We start from the raw sequence: 21,885 nt of genomic DNA, 5'->3' as shown, positions 1-21,885 counted from the left end.
ACTGGTCACAGGCCTCCAGTCTGAAAAACAACCCTCCACCACCACCCTCTGTCTTCTACCTTTGAGCCAGTTCTGTATCCAAATGGCTAGTTCTCCCTGTATTCCATGAGATCTAACCTTGCAAATCAGTCTCCCATGGGGAACCTTGTCGAACGCCTTACTGAAGTCCATGTAGATCACATCTACTGCTCTGCCCTCATCAATCTTCTTTGTTACTTCTTCAAAAAAAGTCTATCAAGTTTGTGAGACATGATTTCCCACGCACAAAGCCATGTTGACTATCCTGAATCAGTCCTTGCCTTTCCAAATACATGTACATCCTGTCCCTCAGGATTCCCTTCAACAACTTGCCCTGACTTATCTTTACCGCCCTTCTTAAATAGTGGCACCATGTTTGCCAACCTCCAGTCTTCCGGCACCTCACCTGTGACTATCGATGATACAAATATCTCAGCAAGAGGCCCAGCAATCACTTCTCTAGCTTCCCACAGAGTTCTCGGGTACACCTGATCAGTCGCAGGAGAGGGTTAATCATTGAGCATGAAACATGTTTATTGAGGTGCTGTGATCTCAAAGATTTTGAAAATCATTCCATCCGAAAGCATCTGCTTCAGCTCTCGATGAGATATTGTTAATGTGGGTAATTATTTGTAAAGCAGTGCTGCATTTATTTGTCTTGTGAGGTAGCCTGTAAAATTCACCAGCGTCAGAGAGAATCCTAGAATCGTGGCCTGCTCAGTAAACTAGTCATTCAGTGCCCTTTATCATTCAAGGATTGTTCGTCAGCAGTTCCCAGGAGATAGGCCTGCGGAAGACACGAAGCATTGTACTGCTATGAACTTTGTAAATCGTGAGTCAGCAGCCTTTACTGAGATTAATGCAGGCATTCTTGTGATAGCTGGCATCTCCACCTTTTTTAGTTCCTGTTGCTCAACAGATAAAAGATTTATTCATTTATTAAATCTATTGTTCCCTTGACACCTTCCAGACTGTTCAGTTTGGGCTGGAATGTGTAAAAGGTGACGGCAGATTGTATACACCCTGTCTGCTTTCCCACTGCTTTCAAGTGTGTCATATTACCTCATTCACCCGATCAGCAAATCTTATTCACTTCTTCTCGTGTATGTAAATATGTGGAATGTAAATTTGGGGCTAAGTCAGCTCACATAATCAACTTGAATGATTGTGTGGGCTATAGGGGGTCAACCTCCTGCTCCTGGTCATACGGGGGAGGATGTGGTATAGTGGTTATTTCACTATGGGTTATGCTCTGGGTCAAAACCCACTGTGGTAACTGCTGTTGTTTAAATTAAGTTGAATAAGAATGTGAAAATAAAAGCTGGTTTTGGTAATACTGACCATGAAGCTATCCATTTTCAGCTGTTGTAAAAACCCAAACCAGTTGACTCATATCCTGTGGGGGAAGGAAAGCTGTTACCTGGTCTGGCCCCCATGTGACTCCAGACCCTCTGAAATGACCGAGCAATCCAGTCAGTTCAAGGGCAATGAGTTGGACAGCAAAAGCTGGCTTTGTCAGTAAAGCCCACATCCCAGGAAAGAGTGTTTAAAAATATTAATTTACCTTAATTTTATTTCTACTTCTTCTCCGTGAGGTAACACCTCCTACAGTCTGTTGATAGAGAAATATCTCCTGAACTCCCAATTGGATTTATTGGCGATTATCTTGTATTTATCACCCCTAGTTCTGGTCTCCCCACAAATGGAAATAGTTTCCCCACATCTAACCCATGGAACCCCTTTGTCATCTTAAAGACCTGTAACATGTCAACTCTTAGCCATGTCTTTTCTAGAGAAAAGAGCTGTCACCTGTACAACCTTTTCCTGTCCTGGAATCAGCCTTCTACATCTTTTTCTGAACCGACACAGTGACTCCACATCTATAGCTTTTTTGCAATACTGAAACCGGAACTGAACAGGCATCTTCTCATCTCAGTTTCTGTGTACAAATTTGAATGCTCTATCTCAGCAAAACAGCTCAGCAGCAGTGGGCGGGTTTGTGGTCTCCAGTTTGTGATGGTCCATCACCGATCCGGTAATCCAGAACCCGAGGCAAATGTCCTGGGGTTGTAGCTTCAAGTCCCACCATGGCAGACGGTGACACTTGAATTCAGTAAAAGTCTGGATTCAAAGGCTAACCTAATGGCGATCACATAGTCACTGCTAATTGTTGTTTTAAAACCCATCTGGCTCACTTTGCCCTCACGGGAAGGAAATCTGCTGATCTGTGTGTGACTCCACACCCACACAGCAAAACGTCTGACTTCTAAATGGCTTAGCAAGGATACTTGGAGATGGGCAAAGAGTACTGACTTTGCCAGTGATGCTATCTCCCATGAAAAGAATAAATATCTTGGTGGTACTGAAAATGTGTGCCCCCACCCACCCAAAAGGCTACCACGTTGAATGGTCATTGCCTCAGTGTAACTCCCCCCCCCCCACCTCTGCTAACATTAGACTTTGTCTTTTTTCTTCATCTCCAACAGAGAATCTCCATGTAAACACAATAGGTGGAGACTATCCTCGGTACAATGAAGACTCTGCCATACACTCAGTGGCTTGGGTAGCACTGCCCATCATGATTGCTCTTATCCTAGTCATAGCTCTGCTGCTCGTCAACCAGAAGAAGCAGTGGATCCCAGTGCCCTGTTACAGAGCTCCTACAAAGGTATGTTGTCCCTCTTTCTGAGTATACTCCTGTATAACTGGTTAAGGAAAGTGTGTGAGGTTTGAGGTTGATAATCATGAAATGTCCACATTGTCATAAAAATGCATCGGATTCACTATTACCATTCAGAAAACCTTAGTGAGCCCAGCCTACATGTTGATTCTTAACTACCCACATAATCTATCACTGAGTTGTATCAAACTACTGCACACAAAGGCAAAGCTGATTAGATTAGATTTGATTCCCTACTGTGTGGAAACAGGCCCTTTGGCCCAACCAATCCACACCAATGAAGAGTAGCCCACCCAGACTCATTTCCTTCTGACCAATACACCTAACACTATGGGCAATTTAGCATGGCCAATTCACCTGACCTGCACATCTTTGGACTGTGGGAGGAAACCAGAGCACCCGGAGAATGGTGTAAACTCCACACAGACAGTCACCTCAGGCTGCAATTGAACCTGGGACCCTGGTGCTGTGAGGCAGCAGTGCTAACCACTGAGCCACCATGCCGCCCTGTAAAGGTTAGGGCTATTTTCCTGGAGGGTCAGAGGCTGAGGGTGACCTTTCAGAAGTTTAAAAAAATCATGAAGGGCATGGATAAGGTGACAGTCAAGGTCTTTTCCCCAGAATAGGGGAGTCCAAAGCTCAAGGACATAAGGTTAAGGTGCGAGCGGAAAGATTTGGAAGGAACCTCAGGGACAACGTTTTCATGTAGAGGATGGTGCATGTATGGAATGAGCTGCCAGAAGAAGTTGTGGAGGCTGGTACAATTACAACATTTAAAAGGCATCTGGATGGGTATATGAATCGGAAGGGTTTAAATAGATATGGGCTAAATGCTGGTAAATGGGACTAGATTAATTTAGGATATCTGGTTGAAATGGATGAGTTGGACCAAAGGATCTGTTTCCATGCTGTACAGCTCTGTGACTTTAATTAAGGATAGAAAATAAATGACTTTGCCAGTGCAGTTCACATCCAAAGAGCAAAAAGGAATTGTATGCATGTGTTCACAGAAGGTAAGCATGGAATCAGGATCAGCTACAGTGCCCTTACAGGACCAGAGAGGAAGCTCATCAGTGAATAATGGGCAAGTTTTTGCAAGTTAATTGGTGCTCTTGGAATCCTTCCCCAGTGGGGGAAACTGCATTTTCAAAAGAGGAGGAAGCCAGTACGGATTAATTGTCAAATGAGAAATATCTCAATAAATGTGCCTCTGATCTGACAGTATATTCCAAATTCAGTCTTCAGCCAACTGGGCCAGTCGTCAGCAGGTTATTCAGAAAGTAGCTCTTCCAGTATAGATTAGTAAATGGACCAAATTAGTAATACACTGTGGAATAATTTGTAAACTTGTTATAAACATACTCATTCAAGATTTTGAAACAAAATAAAGCCCTTTGAACCACCTCAAGTTCTAGTGTGTAGCTCCCAACATTTAATGGGTCATTCATTTGAAAAGATCTGTTAGATCTGCATTTATTACCCTCTCCTTTAACATCCCACTTGTTAATTTTTTTATTAATGGAATATTTATACTGCGAACAGAACACACAGATGACTTTGGAATAATTGACTAGGAAGTGTTATTGAGCCAAGCATTGAGAGAGAGAACTGAATTAACTCAAGGGGTTGCTGAATTACTCTAGGTTAATTACTGCATCTTTCCTATTGTTAATTCAGCTCCATTGCTTTTCAGTGGCAATTACTCAAATGCACTTGGCAATTCACTATTTAAAGAAAGCTCATAATAAGTAGCTGGGAGAAGAGGAAGGATGTGTGCAGCTTCTTAGTTCTTGGTTACAAAAGGAGACGGGTGCTGGATCTCAAACCTGATGTGGTAATTGTAGTTTAGAGCAGAAACAAATCCCAGCTGACACTCCAGTGCATTGGTCAGAGAGTATCGCACTATTGAAGCTGCTGCCTTTGACATGAAATGTTAAACCAAGGCCCCATGTTGGGATGATGTCAACAGTCCCATTGTTCTTTTTTGAAGTGTTATGCCCAGAATCCCGGCCAATATTTATCAAAAAACAGACTGCTGGCTCATCACCAGATAGCTGTTTGTGGGAGTTTGCAGAGTACACATTTAACTATGATAGTGACTACACTTCAGGACTACCCAGGTGACTGCAAAGCACCTCAAGACGTCCGATAGTGGTGAAGAGTGCTGGAAAACTGGAAACATTTTCAATGGTTTACTGCAAACATTAGGAGCAGCCCTGGGTACACCTAGGCTCAGGCTCCCCGATGATCCTTACAGTTCTGAATGGTCTGAATTGCTGCCTTATCATTGGTAAGCGTAGTGCATGTCACTGAAATCTACCAGTAAGAATTTGTCAGGTTCAGACCCTGGACTGGATTGAGTCAGCTGTTCTCAGGCAGCGAGGCCATATGTGGCTTCTTGCAAGTTGGCTATTTATTAGCACTGTGGCCTAGGACTTATTGGAATATACTCTAAGAGAATCTGAGACTTTAATGAGGGAATAGTTAATCTTTAATAATGAACAAGAATTAAAGTGAATGGTACCTGTGAGAATTTCTGAAAGTAAAAGTAATTTGCTGTGTAATTAGAAGGCTCATTAAGGAGATAAATCCTTTCCCACCAAGCCTTCTGTACTTGAGGCATTCATCCTCCCTCCCAGTTCCCAATTTAGATTAGATTAGATTAGATTACTTACAGTGTGGAAACAGGCCCTTCGGCCCCACAAGTCCACACCGCCCCGCCGAAGCGCAACCCACCCATACCCCTGCATTTACCTCTTACCTAACACTACGGGCAATTTAGCATGGCCAATTTACCTGACCTGCACATCTTTGGACTGTGGGAGGAAACCGGAGCACCCGGAGGAAACCCACGCAGACACGGGGAGAACGTGCAAACTCCACACAGTCAGTCGCCTGAGGCGGGAATTGAACCCGGGTCTCAGGCGCTGTGAGGCAGCAGTGCTAACCACTGTGCCACCGTGCCGCCCATAAATTTAGGTTCAGTCTGTTAGCACATGACTCCAGCATCCTATTCAGTCCTGGGATGAGCTTCAACCCCCTCTTATATCCAGTACAAAAACTGCTTTTTCACATCAGCACAGCTGTGGCTGTCTCTGCTACGCACTTACCTTCCATTACAGCTGAGCTCCTGATCCACTCTTCCAACAAGGCAAGAATCAACTTCTCCAGCACTCTCCTCACCAACCACAGGACGAGTACCTGACAAGAATGCCAAGTTTCTCGCACTGGGGACAGCATTTTCTGTTTGGGCTCAGGACCCCAGTGTCAGGATCAATCACAAGTCTCCACTCCGTACCATCAGGAACATCACTCAGCAGCAACCTTCCCAGGACTGGCCAGCGAGTGGCTCAGGAGACACTTTTCCTCCAGTTAATGCTCTTGAAGCTGAGGGGCTCAATAGGACACTCAGTCACCTTCAGGTCACCTGTTTTAATTAATCCTTAGATTGAGTTAACAAGCTGCCTTGCCAGCAGATAGCTGTTCCTGACCCAGTCGAGGTTCCAGGAGCTGGCCGTGAGCCTGGACTGTGAAGAGTGGAGAGGATAGACACACCACCCATATGGGAAATATCCTGTTTCCTCCCTTTATTCCCCCACCCTGTACACTGGAACAGAAATCCCACCTCCCCATCTCTCTCTGCGCTTTCCTGTTTGCCGGTTGGAGAATCATAATGCCAGAACAGGAGATCATCAACTCCTTTGTGCTTTGCATGACTTTTTGAAAGAGTTACATAAATTGGTCTGACTCCCCATTCACTCTCCCACACAGCCCTCTTGAAAGTCACGATTGAATCTGCTTCCACCACACTTTAAGGCAAAGTTGAAGACGGATTCTTTTTTCTCCTTTATCTTTGCCGTTAGGCCCATCAATGGCCCTGTCCCAGCCAATGTCCTCTGACTTACTGTTCTCGCCAATATTCTTTGGTCCTGCCCCTTTGCCCTACTCTTGGGTTCACTTTTTAAACCTCCCAATTCTTCGGCAGCTGATAGGAATCCTTTTTGTCCCTGTGAAGCATCATTTTCTTTTTACTGCATCAATGTTGAAATGCACATTGTTGATAGTAAAAGGTGGTTCCTTGTCAAAAGACAATGGGAGGTGGTGGTGTAGTGGTAATTTGCCGAACTTGCTACCCACTAACCCAGGCTAATATTCTGAGGACATGGATTCATGTCCCACCATGGCAGATGGTGAAATTTAGATTAATTTTAAAGCTAGTCTAATGATGATCATTGTAACCACTGTCAATTGTCATAAAAATCCATCTGGTTGACTAATGGCCTTCAGGGAAGGAAATCTGACATTCTTACCCAGCCTGGCCGAACTGTGACTCCAGACCCACCCACCTTAACTGCCCTCTGGACATTTAGGGATGGGCAGTAAATGCTGACCTAGCCAGTGATGCCTGTGTCTCATGAATGAATAAAACGAAAAGAGATTGAACTAAATTACAACATTTGCTAAATTGGCCACACTACAAAAACCTTCCTTCATACTTACCTGCACAGAACTGTGCAACTTAAAGAAATCTGAGTCAACAAGAGGAAAAGAATGAGAAAATAGGAGATCCACAGCATCAAAGAGCTCATTCATTCCATATGATGATGCTTTGTGGAAAGAAAATTGCATTCATTGTTCCATCCCTAACTGGCCTTAAGAAGGTGGTACTGAACCACTACAGTGTGCGCTAAAACGTGGATCACATATCAAAAAGATGGTAATACATTAAAAAGAGTGAGAAACAGAAAGATCCGGTTTTGATATGACCAAGTTGGTTCTTAAAGAATAATAAAAGTGATGAAAATGTATCATCATGGCATAGACAGAGAACACAGGGGGCTAACACCTTCAACGTATTGTCTAGCTATCACCACTGTTAAGAGCTAACCCGAGAATGCAACTTTTTAAAAAAAAGGTTTTGTGATTTACACATGAAAGAAGTGAAACTATCACTGTATTCTAACAGATGAAAGGCTTAATAGACAATCAATTCTTCAATGTATAATTTCAGTTACATCACACTATAAATTCTTGCTATAAATTCTGTGTTAGGATTGAACCCTCCATTATCACCTGATGAAGGAGTGTCGCTCCGAAAGCTAGTGTGCTTCCAATTAAACCTGTTGGACTATAACCTGGTGTTGTGTGATTTTTAACTATGAAAATGTATGTAAGAGATCAATGCCATAATGTAGGCATCATATTTCAAAACGTCATATTAGTTGTGTTTGTTACAGCTACAAACTGGTCTGTGAGGAAAAGATAAACACTGCAAGTCATTAATCTGAAGCCTGAAATGTAACATTTTAATGAGTCACTCGCTTGTGGTAATTGACTGCAGTGAAACTGAGTGTAACAGGCAGCCAATCTGATAACACCCTGTTTCAGTCCAGACCAAATTGTGCCTCCAGATTTACTTCAGCTTTGCTTCTTGGCTCGGGAGCTTAGATCCATTCTCAAACTAAGCTCCAAAGTTGCCAATAATTCCTTTCACAGAATTGGGCAATGTGAATGTGACATTGAAACGGCAATCCACTTCCTTTGCTGTGTCACCTCTTTCTCTTTAGATGGAGCCTCCCATTTGAAATGTGGCTCACTTCCTTCTCCGTGCTGTGCACCAAGTGCCCCGATGACACATACATCACAAGGAGACTCCAGAATCAAGTGTAGCCTTTGCACAGATCATGGATCTGAAATGGAGCAGTGCCAGTATTCCTGGATGGCAACACAGCAATCAGGATGTGTGTGTGTGTGTGTGTGTGTGTGTGTGTGTGTGTGTGTGTGTGTGTGAGGTGCCAAATCCGGCTCTGGCACCCCAACAGTAGAATAGACTATGGGGACAGAATGTAAACTCATCAGACGACTCAGAGGAGAGGCATTGTGGGTAATGTGTGAAAGGATCAGAGGTCGAGGTATGTGTGACTGGACCAACTGGTTCCACTGTCCAAAGGCCGAGCACTGACCCTGGGAAAGGATAGGGAGCAGAACCTCAATGGGCAGCTGGTCTGAAGTCGGTATGGGGTGTCCAATGGCAGGGCTGATCCAAGCAGGCATCCTTAGCTCATGAAGCTAGAATCCCTCAGCTATACATAGCTGGCCCTCCACCATTTAAAAAACTCACAACCACTTAAATACTTAAGGAGCCAACCCAGAATCCTAATCCTTGCCTTAGAATGGGCTGGCTCTTCATCCATGTTCCCAGCTCCCGGTTAAAGGTGGAATGGACAGGGTAAGAGGCAGGATTGTGAGTTTCAAGACTTTGACCACTCCCAATCTATCCCCCAAGCGTCAGCCGTCACTGCTTGGGAACAGAAGTAAGTGGATATTTTTTCAGTGTGTGCAGAGCCATTCCCCAGCATTCTGAGGAGAGGATCATGGTAAGGAATTGTCGCAGGATGAATGTGCTTGTGAGCAGCAACCAGAGAGAAATGGAAAATTGTCAGCACATAAACAAGTTGGTGCACCTGGTGTTACATTTGAGAAATTGAGAATGACTCCAACTAAGTCTTGTTTCTCCCTCTAACAGCCCTCGTGTCTGAACAACCAGTTGGTGTACGTGGACTGTAAGAAAGGAACCATGGTTCAGGTGGACAGCTCCCAGAGGATGCTGAGAATGGCAGACCCAGATTCCAGACACAGTGGCTTCTACAGCATGCCAAACACAAAGCAAAACAATTTACAAGTGGACAGCTTCTATCAAACGGTGTGAGACACCTCTCTATGCAGAAAGACTTTTTCTTTACCCGCTACAAAAAAAACAAAAAAAAATCACAAAAAAAACCAGCTACAATTGTGCACTTGCTTAATGGACTGTATTGGGTTTGTGAATTCATGTACAGCTCTGAGACTTTATCAGGATGGGCTCCGTTTCACTCCTACAGTGTGCCAGAGAGAGAAAAAGAATCATTCCCGCTTTTCCTTGTGATATTTGACCAAGTGTTTTCTAGAACACTTTAGCACCAAAGTTAAAGTTACTATGGGTTTATCTGCATGTAATATATAGCTGTAGAGAGGTGAAGGACATTATGTGGAAGAAGAATCCTTTCAGGTTGACTACCAAACAGCAACTTTCCAAGTTTGTAGACTCCTTAAGTTTTCTCGCTCTCTGTACCCATTAATGACAAAGCCTAACCCACCGAAAACTAGAGAGAAAGAGCCCTTGGCATGAACGTCCTAGAGTGTGCCACAAGTACAAACTACATAAGAGTGTCAGCATGGTCCCAGGCCTACCATAGAGACAATGTTTTCTGTACACATAGAAACTCAAAAAGATAACATGGATTTTTGTTTTTGGTTTTTGTTGCTGTTGTTGTTTTTAAGAGCATGGCAGATGTTAAGGGTGGGTTGACTGAGGCCATCTTAAAGTATATGTGTGCTGCTTTTTAATGGCCAGTTGGTTGGCAAGGATAGCGCGAGGCTGCGGCCTAAACTTCCTTTTTTTTTGTTTTGTATGATATTAGCACTGGATCATGTAAAGATACTACCAGAGATGAGGACAACCACAGCAGGCTTTTCCCTGAAAACCACCAGCCTCTCTGGTGGCTTCCTAAGAGTTTCGGAAGGTGGACAATAGAAGAAACTTTGTTGGACAAAGTTCCTGCTCGATATTGAATGAGAAAAAGAGACTGGGTTTTGTACTTACTGGTATGCAGACTAGAGACTGCTTCCGTGGTAGGAAGCTTCGTAATTATATATTACTCAAGCACCTTTTTTGAAGCTCAGAAAAAGGAGATTATGCTTTGTGAAACATTAGCATTATAGGAATATTTATGTTAATATATATTATGCTAAAACAAAAGTATTTGTACATATATATAATTTTCTATGTTTTCCTGTTTAATGTATTTATATCCTAGAGAGATTTTATCCAGTTTAAAAAAAAATTAGCTAAACAGTCATTCCATTTTAGTGCTTGATGGCTCACAGGACTCCCAAAAGGAAAGAGCATCTCATTTTACCTAAGATTTTGTGCCTTTTTGCTGACGGCTTCAGCACTGCTCTTGCTACTTCTGATTTCAGCCTCTGAAGGGCTTTAAAGATCGCAAAATGGGTCTCACAGTTATCCATAATACAGTACCAATGCTTGCCGATCCTGAATTTTTTCTCCCCCACTTAAAAGTTAGTCTTTTTTTTATCCAGCTACTATGTCGTTGATTAACTTGTACAGCTTATTGTGTTAGTCTGTTGTTTGATTCCTGTTGCAATTTAACCATAAGGATATTATGCACTGGGCAGCATTTCTTTTTTGGTTCCTATTATAAACAGTGTGCTTTGTACTTGTTTTGTCTTTTTTCTCCCCCTTCTTGCAGAAGTTTTGACAGGCAGTTTTTTTTTCTCTTCCCTGAATGCACCAGGCTCTCTATTTGTAAAATACAATAACAGAAGTGTCCCCAGTGGCAGAGTGAATAAAACTCAACGTCCGGTGCAGAGCTTAACTCACAGGACAAGGAGGTCCCAGTCGCAATTCCCAGGCCATGCTGAAAGCAACCCCTGTCAGCTAGGGCATCGGTAAGGGAGCCAGTGAATGGCCTCACGCCTCCCAGCTTCAGGAGGGAATGATTCGGCCAGTGTCCCTGCTCCCTCACGGCACACCTACCAGCGAGAACAGGATTGGGCTCAGTCTTATCGGAGACCAGAACACCACAGATGCTGCTGGAAGTCTGAACTAAGAACAGAAGACGCCAGACAAACTTTGCAGGATGATGCTGGTGTTCGTGGAGAGAAACAAAAGGGTGAATTGTACTCCTCCCCCCGCGCCCCCTCCCGCAGCCCTCCCTACCATATTTAAAGGCAGGGCCCAGGGGGCTGATGTGTAGGGGAGATTGTAAAATGGACAGCTGGCCTGCCCATTCATTCCAACCTGTCTCCCACGTTACAGCGAGCAGGAACAGGTATCAGACAGCCAAGCCAAGCCAAGCTGCAGTTGGTGGCCAATGAAGGGCACCATTCCTGAAGAAGGGCTTATGCCCGAAACGTCGATTCTCCTGTTCCTTGGATGCTGCCTGACCTGCTGTGCTTTTCCAGCAACACATTTTCAGCATCATTCCACATCCTCCTGTTGTCGTTTTATGTGTTCCTAGAGACAAGGGAACCTGTGCTTAGTACACAGAGTCTTCTCCCCATGTAGTTGGCAAACCTGGGAGAGAGGTGGGGATAGTATTTAATTAGGCTGGTAGTATATTCAAATCCTTCCACCTTAAACCTTCCAAACCTGGGTCTTGAGTGTAGGGTAAAGCTCGGGTGGCCTTGCCACTGCCTGATCAGTATGTAGTTCAGAAGTCCTTCCTTAGACAAGAGAGATTGGATTTCTCACCAGTGATTTCAATGTTCACCCCCTCACACCGCCTGTCATCTCTACTATTGCTCCCCACCACCGATCACATTCCTCTCCTACCTCTGTGTCATTTTACATCCACCTCGGTAAACCTGCAGCCTCAACAGTTCAGCCTTGGGGCCTCCGTTCACAGCTGATTATTAAATCATCTCCTCCCCTCTGAGTAAAATCCTCCCTCTTTTCCCTCCCTGGGATGGTGTCTATCATCACTCCCTCAAATTCAAGAGGCACAGACTTTTACCTATTTACCCCTCATTGCGGTTTAAGCTGTTAATCACTGGATCCGACTGAACTACACAAAGTGTAATCGACCCTGTTCTTTGTCAAAACTGATCACAGCTCCACAATTGACTGAAAACAAAATATTTTCCTCCAAAGGGAACTCTGGATTATTTTCTCCATGAACCACTGACCTCTTAAGCCACTCCAAACCCACCTCTAACAAACACAAAAGAGCTCATGGGCTGTGTCAGTATAGTGGAGCTCTTTTGTTGAGTTGTGTCTGCTACGTGGTCCTCCTTCCCTTGTCCACCAAGCTGAGGGAATGCCTCCCCCCCCCCCCAACGCTCTCACCTGAAGGATGATGAAGTCTGACTCGAGTGAGTGAACAATAACAGGCTGTTAGACATAACTCGATACACAAGGGATGGTAAGACAGGCCATCTTCTGGAACCCTGCACACCCAACTCCCAGTACCTTGTGATTGCTACCGTGTAACATGCCCAGGAGTTGTTCTTAGAATAAAAGTATAGTTATTCCTTCACTTCACACTGCCCTTGTCCTGAACTCATGTCTTTCACTTTGGTTCTTGTTCAGCCATATCTGACCTCACCTTGTCCCTGAGAGCTAACACATCCTGTGTCGATCCAGTTCCTGTGAAACAGCTTCTCTACCTAACATGCACAACAGCATGTGTTGTAAGTGGTTCCCTCTCTCATCCTCGGACATCACTTCCCTGAAAAGCATGAACACCCTTGAACTACCCTCCCTACCCTACTGTCCTTAATAGCTGTCACCCCATCTCAAACTTCCCTTTTCTCTGAGAGGTCCCAGAATGTGTTGTCACCCTCCATCTACCACTACCCATCCCCACACACCCCCCTCCCAGTTCCATGGCGCTGAATGCTACAGGCCACTCACCAATGGGATTGTAGGACAGGCGGAGCCAGGAGAAGGTGAGCCAGCATTTTCCTGCTGTCTGTCTATCCAACCCTGCTCCAAGCAAGATTACAGGGAAGAGCAGGAATGGAGGTGGGATTGAGTGTGTAGCCCATGATTGTACCAATCGAAGGCCTTAAGTGGGCGTTTAATGCCACATTAAAGGCCTCCCCCTCCCCTACCTTCCTCAACAGCACTTGATGTAATGAGTGGCAGGAGAGCTGCACCCAACATGGAGACTGGGAGATAAACCCCACACACTGCTGGCTGATAGAATTGAGGAGCCTGTGTCAAGGTGCCCTGTGTCTATCAGAGTGCGCCTTCTTCTGCACTAACCAGTCAGACACACTACCCGCCACCCATTGCTGGGATCTGTCAGCCTGCTGGCCCAAGAGTAATCTCAGAGCCACTGGAATATTCAGATCCATCGCTGACTGTCACCTCCTGCCTTTCCTGCAGCACCCATGAGTGCTCAGCACTCCTGCTTGGCATTGCCAGTGGACAGAGATGTTGGTCAATGCAGCGGAGCTTCATTCCTGGAGAAGGGGGTAGTGGGAAGACCACCCTCTCTTCCTGCACACACTAATTAAAGGGCCATTGTGCAAAGAAAACATTAACACGAGGTCCAGGGAGCCCAAACCTCAACGTGTCCCATCAGAAGTTGGACATCTCCAACTCTGGCCATTATCCTCTGGCCACCTCATCCTTTGTCCCCAGAATAGCCTTCAGCTACATTACCCATACCACCTCTCTCTTCTCCCCATGAAACACTTCTTGAAACCTACCTCTTTGGCCAAACCTTTAGTCACTCATTCCAATATCCCTTCCTTTCAACTATTGTCCCACTGCTTTCCTATGAGGCACCACGGGGGTACTTACATTTTACCCCCAACTTAAAGGTGCTATGCAAATGGAGGCTGTCCATTTTGGGCGAACATGATTTATTTCCTCTATTGAAGTATGTATTATGGGTAATTGTGAAGAGCTCCAGATGGCATTGAAAGGCATCACAAACATACGTTGAGGGGGAGAGAGAGACAAAATAATTGACATGGTTCCTGGTACTGAAAAGTTACTAACAAAAGAACTACTGGAATGTTTGCATTGATAAGCTGGACTTTTTTTTTGTAGTATGCCTATTCGTGGTTATAACTTACTAAATGTATTAAAAACAAAAGACAGGTCTTGGCACTTTTTGTACTAATTAGCCCTTTTTTGTGTAATACCTTTATAAAGTGCTTTCATGAGAAAACCATTTCCCAGTTTGCTTTAATGTGAAAACATTTGTACTTGTGTTTCATAGTGGAATTCTCAAGTATTGTTGTAGATACTTGGGGTCGGAGCTTGCTGAACTTGAAGCTGAAAAAAAATCTAATTTATTGTTTGACCTAATTTATTAATCTGAAGATTAATGAAAAGTTAGAACATCGCAAGATGTACAGTTTTTTTTGCGCTATTTGTACGGAAGGAAAAAGAAAGGTGATCTGGTTTAATTAAGGGTCGAGATTTTTTCCTGTCTACGTGACTGTTTCATTGTTCCCACACAGTGATGGTTATCTCTTGAAACTTGTTTTCTTTGCTGTCTCTACACCCCACCCCAACTTAGTCTCCCCTGCCATCCCATCCCTAACTCTCCCCACTTGTATATGGGAATAGAATTCTTCCTGTATGATCAAGACCAATTGTTTATTTTTTTCCCAACCAAAAAAATTATGTTGAGTTTTTTTTAAAACAGGTATTATTTCACTACTTGTTTCTTATTTTTGTGATTGTGGTTGAATTTTGGAGGTGTCATAAAAAAGAACTAACAGAATGCAGGACATATGGGGTAAGATGCTTTTTTAAAAAAAAATGAGGGGAAGAAAGATTGCTGTCCACTACGTACTGTATCCATTTCACTCTTGTACTTTGGTTACTGTTGTGCTAATGTAAGATAATGCAAAATATTTCTCAAATAGATGCGTATGTGGCACTTGGAGTGCACTGCAGTTCCGCAGTTGGCTTGTTTACTTTTTTTTAAATGTAAGGCATTTTCTTGTAAATTCGCTCTTGACAGCACAATAAACATCGTTAAACCCACTCCTCCTGTTTATAGTTGTGATCCTGACCCAGCCTAAATTTAAAGTGGCCACCTCCAAGGCACATGCAGGTCATTGAGCAAAAGCTTGCACTTATCAAATAGCATTGGGCTCATCTGACATTGGAGCAGACAGACAATAATACTGTAGGGAATTGTGGAGCTGAGCAAAATATCTTTTACTTTTTTCCTTCATTACTGGACATCTGTTCTGCCTGAATTAAAATTACTGGAAGCACCAAGCGTCTGTGGAGACAGGAACTGTCAATGGGTCAGATCCATGACCTTTAGTTAAAACCCTGTTCTGTAATGTTGGGTGGATCCAAGACATGAGGCTTCTAATCTCAGTCAGAATGCACACAGAATATGTTGGAGCTGGAGGTAGTTGCTAACGTGGCAGGGAGAGAGTTTTTGGTGGAAATCTGATCAGACACAAGAGAGAGGGAGCAATGTGGAAAAGACCAATTGAAATCCCATCAGAGAAAAGAAGGGCAAACCCTTCAAGGTAGACATTCCTACAAGAAACACAGCAAACAGTTAATGTCGCAGACCGAAAATATTAACTCTGTTTCTCTCGATAAAGTGTGGTGCTGGAAAATGCACAGCAGGTCAGGCAGCATTCGAGGAGCAGGAGAGTCGACGTTACAGGTAGGACCCTTAACTCTCCTGCTCCTCAGATGCTGCCTGACCTGCTGTGCTTTTTCCAGCACCACACTTTATCAATTCTGACTCTCTAGCATCTGCAGTCCTCACTATCTCCTAACTCTGTTTCTCTTCCTGCAGATGCTGGCAGATCTGCTGAACATTTCCATGATTTTCAATTTTTCTTCCAGATATCCATCCGCAGTATGTTGCTTTCTCTTGTCTGCCTGTTGAAATAGGCAGTGAAGACCTAGCAAGATTGCTTGCCCAACAATCCCACCTCAACCAGAAATACATTAGTGGCCCAGAAATTCAAAGGTGTGTGAATTTGGAGGGGAAGGAAATAAAGTGTACATTGAGTGTAGGCAAGTGACATGGAGTTTGGCTGAAGCTATGGGCAGAACAGAAGAGAGTGTCACTTCCAGCAGCAACCCACCAACACCTTCAAAACCCACAGGAGTAGCAGATGGAGTTTAAATTAAGGTGCTGTATTTTGGGAAAGCAAATCTTAGCAGGACTTAAACATTTAATGGTTAGGTTCTAGGGAGTGTTGCTGAACAAAGAGACCTTGGAGTGCATGTTCGTAGCTCCTTGAAAGTGGAGTAGCAGGTAGATAGCATAGTGAAGAAGGTGTTTGTTATGCTTTCCTTTATTGGTCAGAATATTGAGTACAGGAGTTGGGAGGTCATGTTGTGGCTATACAGGACATTGGTTAGGCCACTGTTGGAATATTGCGTGTGATTCTGGTCTTCCTATCAGAAGGATGTTGTGAAACTTGAAAGGGTTCAGAAAATATTTACAAGGATGTCAGGGTTGGAGGATTTGAGCTATAGGGAGAGGTTGACAAGGCTGGGGCTGTTTTCCCTGGAGTGTCAGAGGCTGAGGGGAGACGTTTATAAAGTCATGAGGGGCATGGATAGGGTAAATAGACAAGGTCTTTTCCCAGGGATGGAGGACTCCAGAACTAGAGGGCATAGGTTTAGGGTGAGAGGGGAAAGATTTTAAAGAGACCTAAGGGGCAACCTTTTCATGCAGAGGGTGGTGCGTGTGTGGAATGGGCTGCCAGAGGAAGTGATGGAGGCTGGTACAATTGCAACATTTAAAAGGCATCTGGATGTGTATATAAATAGGAAGGGTCTGGAGGGTGCTGGCAGATGGGACTAGATAGGGTTGGGATATCTGGTTGGCATGGAACGAGTTGGACCAAGGGTCAGTGTCCATGCTGTACATCTCTATGACTATGAATCACCCATTGTGAAGGACAGGGGCAGCAGCTGCATTGGAACACCACTATCTGCAAGTTCCCCTCCAAGCCACACACTATCCTGAATTGGAAATAGATCACTGTTCCTTCAACGTTGCTGGGTCAAAGTTCAGAAACTCCCTACCCAAAGGCTTTGTGGGTCCACCTACACCAAATGAAGTGCAGCAGTTCTAGAAAGCACTTTACCACCACCTTCTCCATGGCAACTTGGGATTGCCAATAAATGCTGGCCGAGCCAATGATGCACACATCCCATCAAAGAACAAAACGTGCCCTAGGATCGTGGTTCCTGGCATTAACCTCCCTTTCATCCTCTTTCTGCTGGTAAGAATAGGATCTCCCACCATCTGTTTACGATCCATCAACGTGAATCTGCTGTAATTGTTCCAGCCTTGTTTTCCTGAGCTCCCCTCTCCTTTGTCGACAGCCAGAGGGCACAACTAACAGATGTCAATTGCCTTGAGGTGTTAACAGTTTTGCGCCCCATCATGCAGTCAGTACAGGTCAATGTTGCAAGTCTGGGTGATGAAGCCCTAATTGTAATGTAGTACCTGAGTGGCCTGGCATTCTGTCCGACTCATTGGTTTCCAGATTATTTAACAATCTCATCTCTATTAAATGACTGTTCCTCTCATTCAATAGTAAACTTCAACAAAAGAATGAATATGAAGAGTGAAGCACCTTCAAACAATTTCACAGGATGAAACATCCTATAAGCACGTTTTCTCCAATGCGCTGCTTCTTGTATTTTGCAATGTTAGAGACATTAAGCTAAATCTTGCAGTTTTTGGCAAAGTGCAAATTGTGTTACTTTTTTTTGCAAGGATTCTCACTGTGAGTCCTGGTACCAAATTCACCACATTAACTGCTTGCCTCACCCGTATGGAGTCCCTCCTATCAATTCTTGTCCCATCTTACCACGAGTTGTCCCCAGAACTTGCCACTTTTTGGATATCCGTCGCAAGACTGATATCACTTTTGCGAAAGCCATCTTTAAAAGCGGCCCTGCACAGTTTCTGATATTTGCACCAGACTGAGCAAACACAGGGAAATTGTTCCACTATGAGGGCAGGAACCTGGAAGACTTGCTGGATGGGGTGTTGTTGCCACAGGACGTTCACCATCTCAGGACCAGCAGAGGAGACCATGACACTAGACTATGTCAACTGGTCTGAGCAGGGAGACAGAAGTAGTACAAGTCTAGTATCTCTGGGGGAGGGGACAGAGTGCAATCAGGCAGGGCAGGGATGCTGTGAGTATCCAAGTGGGTACTGAGTGAGTGCTATGATAAAGAAGTCCCTGAGTTAGGTGCACGTCCCTGATCACACAATATCCTTGCTATAGCATTACACTCAAGGTGCAGCATTGGAGTATAAGAAAAAGTATTCAGGTGGATCAGAGATGTGCCATAAGGGTTCCTAGAGGCTAGCACAAGTTGGATGCCAGTGTTCATGTACATGGGTTTGTGTGATTGGTATCCATTCAGTATACCTTAAGATGATGGTGCCCAGTGTCCAAGTGATGATCTGAACTTGCCAGGTGCCTGCTCTGATTTCCATGTTGAGAGAGTTCTCAACATGTAGCTCGTTCAGAAAGTTTGGTGACATGAGCTGAGTATTATTAAGGTGAGGTTTGGCCTTCATAGAGTGCTTAACAAGCAAAAATTCCCCCTTCATTGGCAACTCACTGCAGCCGAATGAGAAACGTTTTCACCACGCAGCAAACGATGCAGCAAGATGCTCCAGACATCAAGATAGACCGCATCAGATATCTCGTCCAAATCCACCACAAATCTCATCATAACCCACATTCCTTCAGATTCAGTACTTAAATTATCTAGGCTTTCAATAAAAAAAAGATAGCTGAAGTGTTTATTAATGGTGCTGAAATAGAGAAAAGGCTGTGGTAATATCCCTACTCCTGGACCAGGACCCCCAGCTTCAACTCCCATCTGCTCCAGAGGTGTATAATAATATCACTGAATTAGTTGATTAAAACGATAGAAATACAGAAGATTTCGAGGGATCTTGTTTCTGCGGTGGTAGTGCCTCTGCAGCTCTGCAACCCAAGTTCACGTCCCACACAGGTTTGTAAGAACATCACTGAACAGGTTGACTAGACAATATAAAAAAGAGCTGGGTTCTTCACCCCGGGCTGCGTTTGATTTTTTTTTATTTGATGGTGCGTTTTCAAAATTTAAAAAAAGGTTCTTCCCGAGTGGGGTCATGGCTTCTGGAAAAGGAAAGATGGAAATTTAAACAAAAAGATTAGAAAAAGAAGAAATAAGGAAGATTGAAGTTGAAGGATCAGCAATTTCAGTGAACTCAAAACTCATTTTGTGAAACAACATTAGAATCCAGTTACATTCTCTCCCAACTTTTTCCATCGAGCAGAGGTACAGAACCTTGAACTAAATGTGAGGTGATGCACTTTGGGAAGAATAACAGGAAGGCAGAGTACTGGGTCAATGGAAAGATTCTTGCAGAGGGATCTTGGAGTCCATGTGCATAAATCCCTGAAAGTTGCCACCCAGATGGATAATACTGTTAAGAAGGCATACGGTGTGTTAGGTTTCATTTGTAGAGGTATTGAGTTCTGGAACCGCAATATCATGCTGCAACTATACAAAACGCTGGTGCGGCCACACTTGGAATATTGTGTACAGTTCTGGTCATCCCATTACAGAAAGGATGTGGAAGCATTGCAAAGGAGATTTACCAGGATGTCGCCTGGTCTGGAGGGAAGGTCTTATGAGGAAAGGCTGAGAGACTTGGGTCTGTTCTCATTGGAAGGAAGAAGACAAAGGAGGGATTTGATGGAGACATACAAGATGATCAGAGGATTAGATAATGCAGACAGTGAAAGACTTTTTCCTAGGACAATGACGTCAGCTTGTACGAGAGGGCATAACTACAAATTGAGGGGTGATAGATTTAAGACAGATGTCAGAGACAGGTTCTTTACGCAGAGAGTGGTAAGGGCGTGGAATGCCCTACCTGCTAATGTAGTTAACTCAGCCACATTAGGGAGATTTAAACAATCCTTAGATAAGCACATGAATGATTTGGGGATAGTGTAGGGGGACGAGCTGAGAATAATTCACAGGTCGGTGCAACATCGAGGGCCGAAGGACCTGTTCTCCACTGTATTATTCTATGTTCCATTTTCTAGATGTACCAACAGATTCAAGAACAGCTTTCCTTCCCCCCCCCCCCCCCCCCCCCCCCTTGTTATTAGACTTCTGAATGGACTTCTCAAATTTTACATTCAATATTGATGTGGCTCCCTTGGCACTTTTTCTCCAGCTGTAATATTGTATTCTTCACTCTGTTCTATTACCCTGTTGCACTTTGCATGGTATGAGCTGCCTAAACCGCACACAAAACAAAACTTTTCACTGTACCTAGGTACGTGTGACAATAATAAATCAAATCAAATCAATTTAAAAAGTATTCAATAAAGCTAAAATAAAATTGCTGGAAAAACTCAGCAGGTCTGGCAGCATCTGTGGAGAGAAATCAGAGTTAACATTTCGGCTCGAGTGACCCTTCAACAAAGTAAATCCATGCTGAGCTATCTCAGCAGCTCAAAGCATATGAAAAAGCTTCCATCTGGCTTTAATATATTTGATGATGCAAGGGCAGTGCTTTGAAGAACAGCATAAAGAAATTTGTTCCCTACAGCCAACATGGCCTACCCTATAACATCACCGATATGGTTAGTTCAGTTGGCTAGCAAGCTGGCTTACAATGCAAAGTGATACAAATAGCATAGATTCAATTCCAGCACGAGCTGAGCTTACCATGAAAACTTACTTTCTCAATCTCTCCCCTTGCCTGAGGTGAGGGGACCTTCGACGTAAACCATGACTAGTTGTATCTCTTTCTAATGAGAGGACATCCCTCTGGGACAATTGTGACTTTGCCTAATAAGGAGGGACTTGAAAATGAAGGACCGTATACCAAGGTAAGGAAGGTAGAAATGAAGAGTTCAAGATTGTGAAAGAACAAACAAAATTTTATTTGTCCTGAGCAATAAATCAGTAAGGATGGGGCATCAATATTATTGAATGCTGATAATATGCAGGAAGTTTAGAAGGAAGGTGGGAAAATGAGAAATTATTAGAGATTGGAATCAATTTCAAAAGTGTCTTTTGAACCCATGTACTTAAAAAGTCACCAGATAAACACTTTAAGAAGCAAAATATTAATAGACCAGATTATTCTAATTGTCGTAGATAGTCCCAGCATGGAAATGATGGACTAAACGGTCTCCTCCTGTGATGAAGTCTGCAGCTTAGACATTGTTCTTCTGTTCCTGATCTGGGGTTGCTGAAGGTATTGGGAATAAAGTTTGGGAGAAGATTTGTAGCTCGGGTGCTCGTTGTTGTGGTTCTGTTCGCCGAGCCGAGAATTTGTGTTGCAGACGTTTCGTCCCCTGTCTAGGTGACATCCTCAGTGCTTGGGAGCATCCTGTGAAGCGCTTCTGTGATGTTTCCTCCGGCATTTATAGTGGTTTGTCTCTGCCGCTTCCAGTTGTCAGTTCCAGCTGTCCGCTGCAGTGGCCGGTATATTGGGTCCAGGTCGATGTGCTTATTGATTGAATCAGTGGATGAGTGCTATGCCTCTAGGAATTCCCTGGCTGTTCTCTGTTTGGCTTGTCCTATAATAGTAGTGCTGTCCCAGTCGAATTCATGTTGCTTGTCATCTGCG

At 43.9% G+C, this 21,885-nt stretch overlaps 1 protein-coding gene across 1 annotated transcript in view; it reads left to right on the top strand.

Moving 5' to 3' along the window:
• Positions 1–15,269, top strand: part of crim1 (cysteine rich transmembrane BMP regulator 1 (chordin-like)) — a 197,711-nt gene extending 182,442 nt beyond the window's left edge. Inside the window, exons 16-18 of the mRNA XM_043695492.1 lie at positions 2,505–2,686; positions 9,225–9,401; positions 10,159–15,269. Of these exons, the coding sequence (XP_043551427.1) occupies positions 2,505–2,686; positions 9,225–9,401; positions 10,159–10,173 (374 nt within the window). The 3' untranslated portion in view covers positions 10,174–15,269. The remainder of the gene's footprint in view (positions 1–2,504; positions 2,687–9,224; positions 9,402–10,158) is intronic.
• Positions 15,270–21,885: the final 6,616 nt, after the last annotated feature.

This window comes from Chiloscyllium plagiosum, chromosome 9 (assembly GCF_004010195.1).
Source record: "Chiloscyllium plagiosum isolate BGI_BamShark_2017 chromosome 9, ASM401019v2, whole genome shotgun sequence".
In the NCBI taxonomy this organism is placed as follows: Eukaryota; Metazoa; Chordata; class Chondrichthyes; order Orectolobiformes; family Hemiscylliidae; genus Chiloscyllium; species Chiloscyllium plagiosum.
Note: the sequence above shows the minus strand (reverse complement) of the source record. Positions and strands in the feature narration are given on the sequence as shown.